Here is a 10462-nt window from a genome sequence, read left to right on the forward strand (position 1 = left end):
AAATATAGGCATCAATTCTTCTCTCTTTAGACCAAATCAATTAAACTTATGAAAATTTGAATCAAGGATTGAATTTGGAAAAACTGGAATAAATTTTAATTTTTTGGTAGAGATACAAATTAAACTAATTTTTCAGATACAGTAGCTTTACTTAATTATATTTTTATTTGACATCTTTTGTTGGTTAACATTTATGACATGGATAGGAATGCTATCCCTTTAAGACGTAAGGCATGCATGTAATACTGACACACATTCAGTTTTCACCCACCTGTTTATGCTCACTTAAGCCATAACTGACTGTATTTACGTGAGATACTTTACACAATAGACATTTGAACTGCTGTGTGTGTATTTGAACACCGAGAACTGATCGCGCGCTGTATGAGAACTGATGAAGTGGAGCGTGCGCGCGAGAGAGCACTTCTATCAGCGCGATTCCGCCTATCCCACCTTCACTAACTTTAAGTTAATCGACAACGAACTGTGACTCCCGGGAAAAACGGGACGTCTGGTCACCCTAACCCTTCGTGGGGCTGAGGCCATTGTTTCAGATCCCTAGTTCGCGTTTTGATAGCCTATCTGTCCGCTGTGGCTGCCATACTGAAACTAGATATACAAACTCCCCTCATCTGATTGCAATCCAATGACAGAGACACACATTTTGAAAGACAATACAGTTAACTTAGCCTATAGGATGTATTTTGAATGTCCGGTAGTCCTCAAATAACATTTTAGTCCCGTCTCGTCTTGTTAATGAAGACGCGGCATAAATTTCGTCATAGTTTTTATCATCAGATATTAATTTTAGCTCGTCAACGTCTTGTCTTAGTCACAGAAAAAAGGTTCGTTGACGAATATTTTTCGTCTTCGTCGAGGAAATTAACACTGCATCCTAACTAAAACATGATTTAGCAAAAAAAACAACAACAACAACAACAACAACAACAATAACCACTCTAATATGTCTTGCAATATCTGTGCGTGCAAAGGTCCTGCGTGATCCTCTTGTTCAATATTCTCGGGGTCTGAATCTAGCTCAAATTGATTTGGAAATATTGATGCCAGACGGAACTTGCTGCTTTGGCAAGGGGCGTGGCAGTACTGAAACACTGTCTAAGCTGTTCGCCAATCACAACGCACTGGGACGGCTAACCAATCACAACACATTTCATTTTTCGGAAGGTGGGCCTTCATCAAGCCCGAAACTAATCTAGTTTGCGCCAGGCTGGGGAGAGAGGTATTGTAATAATGTAAATTATGTGAAAAATAAGCAAGCATGAGAGCATGTTCTAGTACACCCCCAAAACAAAATCAAGACTTTGTAAAAGAGCATAATAAGACCCCTTTAAATTAAAATGCCTAAAGCTAAACTTCTCTTGTATTCATGTTTTTAAACCCGTTGTCCAACAAAAGAGAACATAACAACATTTTTAGTCCACAACACCAGTTAAATGCTTCCTTTTGTGATCTGATGTAGCTTACATTATAATTTTGTTCAGTGTATTGTAAACGCAACACTTTTGTTTTTGCATGGAGCATGTTGCAAGGATCTGTACACAATTCCTGGAAGCTGAAAACATCCCAGTTCTTGCATGGCCAGCATACTCACCGGACATGTCACCCATTGAGCATGTTTGGATGCTCTGGATCGGCGTATACAACAGCGTGTTCCAGTTCTTGCCAATATCCAGCAACTTCACACAGCCATTGAAGAGGAGTGGACCTACATTCCACAGGCCACAATCAACAACCTGATCAACTCTAGGCGAAGGACATGTGTTGCACTGCGTGAGGCAAATGGTGGTCACACCAAATACTGACTGTTTTTTTCATGTTGGGGATTTCCTGAAGCTTCATGAGTTCCGCTACTTCTGTGACTGGATATGTGGATTTTCTGTGCGAGGGCGCCCTCTGGTGTCCAGTATGAATGAAAAAGACATCATCTGTTTAGTGCTAATGGCCAATCCAATTATTAATTGGTAATTTATTTATTTATTTTTATTTAAGTATTGGTTCATGGACCGGTACCGTTTTAAAAGTATCTATTTGGCACCGGTATCGAAAAAAAAAAAAAACGATACCCAACCCTAATTAATTCTCCACTGAATTTGATCTGAAGAGCACCATCCATTTTCTTCCATGTGCGTGAGTGTTATGAGTCAGACCATGTTCACTCTAGATCTGTCAATCATGGGATAATATCTCCTGCCATTACGTATGAAAAAATGAGAGAAACATTTTTCTATACATGAAATATGAAAGTAAATATATTTTCTGTATGTGTTTTATGCAGCTCATGATATTTTTATAACAATAAAGGATGTTTATGACAAATGAGAAGCAGATGTCAATCCAAACAAAACAAAACATACAAAGAGTTAGTGCTGGGCGGTATGACCAAAAATTTATATCACGGTATTTTTCTAAATTATACCGGTTTAACGGTATATGACGGTATTTATTTTTTTCATGCATGACCGGGTGTTAACCACATTTTCTACTGTTTGAGAGAGGAAAAACTGCAGTAGATTGCCCTATTTTACCATCATGATGAGCGAATATTGTTGAAAAATTCCACACTAAATAGTGACTAAACACGACCCATTAATACATGTTAACCTGGAGTCACTCATTTATAATCTCGACATCGTCTGATAAAATTAACATGCATCTAACGTTACACTAAAGAGCGGCTATGTGGTGGTTTTGGCTATATTACTTTGTCTCATGCAGCGCACTGCCTGTGTCTGAGTAACAAACGTAAAAAAAAAAAATTGCATAATATTACCTGGCGAGCTATGCTCATATTTATAATTCCAAACAGTCAGTTATAGCGGCAGGTGCTTGGAAACGCTGTTTTGTACTCATTTATTGACGAATCTGCTGCGGTACGGCCAGCTGAAAGCTGAATCTCGCTGCACAGAACAGACGCAGAGAGAGGCGACACTGCGCCAAGAGAGTCAGACCTCACTCGCGGGGCAGCACTGGCGACATCTTCCAACTGAACCATAGCTAAGGTTTATCCAAAGTAGTCGCTAGGTTTGTCAGTTTGTATATTCTATGGAAAAAAGCCGCTAAAAGGGTCTGAAAGCTGCTAAATATAGTGCTACGGTCGCGCTCGTGTGTGTGAGACGCGGGAGCTGATGGCAGCGGGCGGTGGATATTGTGGATGAATTCTTCTGTGTCATCACGTTCTACAGCTTCAGAACTTTCAGGCTTAGTAACACATACAGCTGTGTCCTCGCCACAGTGCAATAGTGAAGAGAGACTCCTCTCAAACAGTGTCGCGTTCCAAACATTATTTAAATAACACCGGTATTGCGGTATTTTAAAAATTCATATCATAAGAAAAATAAACACCGGTATTCGGTATGAACCGGTATACCGCCCAGCACTACAAAGAGTGCATATTTATTATAGGATAACAATCCACTTAAGATCTCAAACGGAAGTTATTACAAGCACTCGATGATGGTTTAAAGTGGGTTTTAAGCACACGCACACACACAAAAAAAAATAAAAATCACATTTTCAAATGTAGCTTGATGCCAATTGTACCTCTATTTATATTTTAAGATGTATTCTTGTAAGCATTATGGATAGTTTGTTTCTGGTGTAGAACCAAACTTTATCTTAATTTAAAGCTGTATATTGAGCAGCGGACCATATACGAGATACATATCTGAGGAAAAATTCATTGCTGATCGGCACCACCTAGTGTGCAGGCATGAATTAGCATAAGGCGATCAATCGGTTCGCGCTCTGTGTGAAAGCACCATTCGTTGGCGATTCACCTCACTTTTTCGCATCGCGCTCAGTGTAAAACGGCCTTAATACTGTTCCAAACCTATATTACTTTTTCTTCTGAAAAACAGAAAAAAGGTATCAATGCTTTTTTTTTTTATTTCCATAATATGGAAGTCAAAGGTCACAAACTGTTTGGCTACCAACATTCTTCAAAACATCTTCAAGTCCTGCAAACGAAAATGATGAAATGACAGGTTTGGAACAACGAGGGTGAGTAAATAAGGACACAATTTTCATTTGGCTTAGCTAACTCTTTAATCCAGATTATGCTTAAATAAATTTTAATCAATTAAACTTTTACACTAATAAACACATTCAAATTAGTTATTTATCCAACAGTGAAGTAGTAGGAGGAAGCATTAATCAAGCCCTCCAGTGTCGTTTTATTCAATGAGGAAACTGTGGTCAACCAGAAAATCAAGAAATGCCTGAAGCATCAAAACAGAATATATAAACGTAAAAAATGAGTTTGAGACCAGCTCTGCCTCAATCTACTCAAAATGCGTTTCACAAGGAAATTGTGTCAACATTCGACAACAACAGGATGATGATAAATACTGAACCTTATCTACTCAAAATAACAAGAGAATTCTAGAAATGCAGAGAGACTCAACGTTACTTTCTCACAAAAATGTATTCCCCATATCCAGTACATTCTGAGTTGGGAAGAAATGGGGATTTCCAGAGTTCCAAAAACAAACAGTCAACATTTACTCACCTTTTTGTTGTTCCAAACCTGTATGACTAACGTTGTTCCATGGAATACAACAAGAGATGTTTTAATGAGCCTCCAAGCTGAAGATTGTTTCCATACAATAAAAACCATATCATGACCACAGACTCAGGCTCCAAAACAACAGTCCAATTTACTGAATCCTTGCCACATTTGTACGTGAAACAGACAAACCACTTAAACCTCATCCACATATGCATATTGTCTTTTTTTTTTTTTTTTTTTTTAAAGAGTTTGACCATCCCGGTCACAACATACTTTCTTTGAAGAGACCCAGTCAGTCATACAGGTTTGGAACAACATGAGGGTGAGTAAATGACAGAATATATATTTGTCTGAACTATCCCCATTAAAATGCACAGTGCAAGAGTCACAATCCTGTGATATTCCAAAGTTTGTGCAGCTCAATGCATAATAAGCTTTAAAACTCTGAAAATGAGTAATGGAGCACTGCAGGCCAAGCACAATGGGCTAATATTATTTACACTGAGGACTGTTAATATAAAATGAGTCACTTGTGTAACGAACTAAACAGGAAAAAAGTTACTATTCAAAAACCAGTGTTACCACAGAGTTCCACATTTTAGTCTTCTATCAACATAAGTTCAGCTGAGCCATGCGAAACAAGCACTAAGCTAAAAACAGACTTAAATCTTCCCATTCACACATTAAATCTTTGGTTCATCTAATCAGCATGCAGGGAACAGGTTTCCCTTCCTCATCACTCAGTATGAAACTCCTAATGAAGACAGACCTACCACTGGCAGAAGAGAGACATCCTGTCCCTTGACTATTTCAGCAGAAAAACAGAGACAGTGCTGAATATTAGATTAAAGGGGAGGGCTGATGTGAGCACAAACTGGCAGATGCTATAAATAGATGACCTTCAACCCGCCGTGAATGTGGACAGGGGTTTATACAAAGGTCTTCATTCAGAAGGCCAGTGGAAAGATTCGGCAGGCTGAGCACAAAAATGTTGATTCATGGGAGTGAACTAATATCACAGCAGGACAGCGATACCCAACATAAATCACTAGCACTCGCTTACCTTTTCTCCATTTAACCCACTTCACATTCTTTTTAAATGGGAAAACCCTGCTTATTTGAGAAAAACAAACCGAAACGAAAAACGAAACCAAATCCCTGACCACATTCACGCCTGCAGGAAAAGATCCAGACCATGTCTGACAGCTCAAACTGAGAGCAAGAGAAAAGACGGTCAGTGTTACTACTTAACTTACAAAAAAAAAAAACTAAACAAACCTTACTATTCAAGGCCAAGTCGGCACAACCCACAATGAAAGCCATAAGTTAATACCCAACTACACAGCAAAAGAAATATTGCACATATTCTTTGACAGTCAGCATTCAGATGGTCCCCACATTGACCATGTGTTTAAAGGAAGAGGTTTCACACCAGCTGTTTGCATTGTAGCTGCACTGCGATCTGACTGTGTGGCTCAGACTGTTTAGAAAAGCTTCCCCCACAGATAAACGGATGCTCCTTGCCTGCCAGGGAATTTCCTTCAAGAGCATCCAAAGAATTTAATTTCTTCTGCAGCACACACTTATGATTACAGATTACAGTCCTTCATGTTTCTCTTGAACTACAAAGCAACTTCAGACAGCAAATAAACTCCAGGCTGTGAAAAAATCCAGACTGGTTTTGAGCTGAAAGGACAACAACAGAGTTCATAAAGAGTCAAAACATTAACCCAAGCTAAAAACCTTCTAGACGAGTCTTCTAAACACCAGTCTGGACTTCCAAAAGACTTTTGATATGCAAACTCACCACATCAGAAAACAGGTTCAGCACACTTGGCTATAAACAAAACCTCAGCGATACAACCATCAAACGAAGTAGCTACTGCAATGCATGGATAATACCACATAACAGAACTCTGAAAAAAGAGAATTTCTTCAATATGAGAGCAGAGGTAAGGCATTACTTTCACAGCTGGCGTTCAGGAACAATGAACAGATCTGGATGAGGAAGCAGCACAGCTTGTGCATTCCACACAGTCAGTGACAACAACAACAACAGGCCACACAACAGCACAACTTAATTCAATCTTATGACCTCAACAACATGTTACTGCTGAGATTCTTCCAACTGAACTCTGTTAGTCAGAAAAGTGTTTCCCATTAATTCCACTTTGGCAGACAGTTTCATAATGAACCCGAATATATATTTACACTAGGGGTGTGCCATATCATACCGTCCACGATAATACCGGTATACATTTTTACATGATAAAAAAAAGTGTCATATCGCGATATCAATTATATATAACGTCGCAATGGCGTATTTACTAGGGATGCACCAAAATAAGCAAAAAGACAGAATAAATTGTACTAAACAATGACGAGACGCAATCAAAGAGAGGCGCGCACTAATGCAGCAAACATGACGGCAGTGTCGAAGCATTTAAAACGGTCAGAGAAAGACGCAAAAATCATTACAAGCACCGACAGCGAGAGACCGTTTAGTACTGCATCACATGTCTGTGATGAGAAGAGGAGGAGGTGGTTGTTGCTGGTTACTGTATGATGATTAATATCACGAAATGGCCTTAAACAGTTAATTACACTGCAGAACTTTGTTTTCTAATACATGCATGAATTGCATTCAAACAGCGCTGCAGGAGCTCGCGACACTGACTCAGGGTTCAAAGTGCAAACCGCGAGGGAAATCTACGCTGAAGCTGTTACTCATCAGTTCTTCAGTAACACTTATGAATTTTTACAATGCATGTGACAATGTGATACGTGCATCTTCCCAAATTAGTAGTGAGAATAATTTATAAATCTGCTGCCGTCAACAAAAAGCAGTGCTGAGGACTCCCTGCGGATTTCCGTCAAAATAAAAGCTCCATCAACATTTATAAATGTTAGTATTGTAATATTACTGTTGTTCTGTTAAATAAAATTAAAAAGTAAAACAATAATAATACAACACTGGTCACTACTATTGCGCTATAATGCTGCTTCTGCCACCTTATGACAATAGATTTACACTTCGAATTAGGTAGTCTGTCATCAATGACAGTAGTTCATTGGAAAAGGATGGAAAATGCCCTTCACTGTGTTTGCACTAATAAATGCTGCTGCCTGCCAGCTGCAATCACCAATAAAACGCTGTTCCACATTTTTTTGCATATCGTCATAAATACCATTATCGCAAATATTCTTAAAATATATTTTGAGACTATATCGCCCACCCCTAATTTACACTTCTCATAATAACATAAAAAATCTATGTTGTGTTTTGTGCAGTTGCCTCCGCTATGAACTAAAATCAAATTGAAGATATGGTTTATTGCACTTGTCAAATTAAAATGGCAACGATTTAACTAGGTGTATGCTGCGCTGCTCGTTTCATAGTGAACCGAGGCACTGTGTTGAGATGATTACAGAATTTCAAAATACTTCAAAATAGTAATAATAATAATATAAAAAGCATTAGTACTGTTGTTTGAATTTCTAAAAACATGCATGTGCACATTGCATGTGAATGTGATCTCAATTAAAGAGAGCTTCAACTGAAGTCCAGGTACAAGTTATTGAACATTTACTCGGTTCAATTTGGGGGGGTTGGAGGAGCTCTTAATTTTGCTCTAAATTTGCCTTTAATTTTAAAACTGACAAAATTTTCCTGAACTCCCCTACAAAGAACAAGGTCCATCATCAACAGTCTCACAAAATGGAAACAGAAGTAGAAAATCATTGTCCATTTACATCTAAAAATCATCTCAATCCATACCTCATTTATGACAAACTTCTGATGAATGACAGGGTGTGTTTCACTGGTGTTAATGACCTTTTTTCCTGTACTCACTTTATGACTAAAGTGAAGTCTTACTCAGTACAGATAACGTACACTCGCTGATGTAGATGCACACAGTTCAAATCAAAGACAAGCAGTCTATTAAATAAAAGCATCTGCTGCAAAGCACGGGTCCTCTAACAAATTTTTTGCTTACGAGTTTTTCTCCTCCAAACCAGTGCTACACGTTCCAACCTAAGTGTGAAATATTGCTACAACAAAAAAATAATGCCTTTCTGTATTTGTGACAAGTTCAAAAAGAGATCAGCTCATCTAAAATGGTGTGCTGAATTCAAACTTACATGATTTCCGATAAAAATAATAATTCCTGACTGGTTAGAAACATTTATGGATGGTAGATCATCTCAATCGACCCACAACTGGCATTAGCCTATTGGTCCGAGTCACAGATCTAGGCTGGTAACCCAAAAGGTTATGATGATCCATGATCCCATCACCATTGTGACCCTCCAGGGGGGATTTTCCTTCAATAAGCAATCCAGTAGAATAAACCACGGATCTCACCTCGCAGTGCGGAGATGCACCGGCATAACTCAGCCCTTCCTCATCGCCTGAATTCCTCCAATGTGTTGCCATCATTTCACCGCTGCAGCCCACATCTAGAGAAATCTCCTCAAATCAGCTCCAAGATCACACTTCAATATCCAACTGGATTTGGTTTTCCACATGTTTGGGGAAAAGACCCTGGAGGATCAAATAATTTTTATTTTTTTTGATATTTTAATTAAACTTGCAAAAAAATTCAGAAACATTCATTTACTAAAAAAAAAAAAAAAAAAAAAAAAACAATACTATTTGCACTTTAATGTTTATATTTTTACAACACCTTTTACCATTTCTTTTAAAGTGAAAAATCTCTTTTTAATCTTCAGATCGAAACTACATTATATCTGTAATCAATTCAAAGTTCTCTGCACACTTTCAGATATCTAAAGACGCTTTGACGCGATTTCAGATTTGTTCTGGTTTCTTTTTTTGACAGGTGCCTTAAAGTAACCCCGTTAACCGTAGTAACCAATAGACTTTGGCCAATATAAACGCCCTAAAAAATCGCTTATTCCAGCAAAACGTGAGTCTTTCCCGTGTGCCACATGGTTACATGCGCCTCACATTTTCTTCATTCAAATCTCAGAGGTATCAAACTGTTAGGTATCACAACACGCAAGCTAATTAAACCAATTTAATCTTGTTCAAATAAAATGATAACCCTGGACAGAGCGTCTAATCGGATTGTAAACGGAGAGGTTTGATGTGGTGTGGTCAGACTCAACTGGTGTGTGAACGGCTAACAAGCGCTGCAAACTTTCTGCTGCGAATTGATGTCGTGTACTCGAACACAACCGACTCTATTTATATACACTTTAAAAGTGCCAAACTTCATTTTAACGAGCGAACACATGAAGTCCGTCGCGTGTTGGGCGAAGTTTGAGTGTTTTGAGGGATATACAAAACCTTGGGCTCTGGTTAGCATGAGTAGCTAGCAAAACAAAGTAAAGGCTAACTGGTATTGTAATGGCTAGCCAGCACCTACCTGTTGGGAATAAAGCGCTGATGTAACGCCGTAAACGCCCATTGCGCACCAAAAAACTCATTAATTCGTCAGAACTGTCTAAGCGACAGGATAGCTCCGAGTCTTCTCCTCAATCCGAATGTTTTTGATGGATAAAAACAGTCCGAAAGTTTTCCTATTCCCCGGTCCAACTCGACGCACACACGCGCGCGGCACTCGTTGGATCGGGGCTCGAGCGCACTCGGAATCCTTGGAAACGCCACCCTTCTCTAGCTGAGGGAGCCCGCATCCAATCAGATTCTTCCTAACACTTCACGTTTAAATTTCAGCCAATCATTTGCGTTGTTACAAATTCTATTTTCTTTAAACAATCTGTTATCTCTATCAAGTCACTTAAAAAAAATTCTACAATTTTCTTATTTCTCACTCCTTAGTTTTTCTTTTTTCTTAACACATCTAGCGTTTTTATGAACAATACAGTTTTATATTTTTGAAGAACAAAATAGGGACTTTTTAGAAATGTAACTGTAATGTTATCCATTCAGTATTATTTTAGTAGGCT

The 10462-nt window shown here is 38.5% G+C and overlaps 1 protein-coding gene across 1 annotated transcript in view; it reads right to left on the bottom strand.

The window, feature by feature from the left end:
- The window catches only part of arhgap21b (Rho GTPase activating protein 21b), a 77113-nt gene extending 66948 nt beyond the window's left edge, over nt 1-10165 (bottom strand). Inside the window, exons 1-2 of the mRNA XM_058798983.1 lie at nt 9922-10165; nt 8895-9074 (exon numbers count right to left, since the gene is read on the bottom strand). Coding sequence (XP_058654966.1) covers nt 8895-8969 — 75 coding nt within the window. The 5' untranslated portion in view covers nt 8970-9074; nt 9922-10165. The remainder of the gene's footprint in view (nt 1-8894; nt 9075-9921) is intronic.
- Between the last annotated feature and the right edge of the window lie 297 nt (nt 10166-10462).

The sequence above is a fragment of the Onychostoma macrolepis genome, chromosome 02, assembly GCF_012432095.1.
Source record: "Onychostoma macrolepis isolate SWU-2019 chromosome 02, ASM1243209v1, whole genome shotgun sequence".
In the NCBI taxonomy this organism is placed as follows: domain Eukaryota; kingdom Metazoa; phylum Chordata; class Actinopteri; order Cypriniformes; family Cyprinidae; genus Onychostoma; species Onychostoma macrolepis.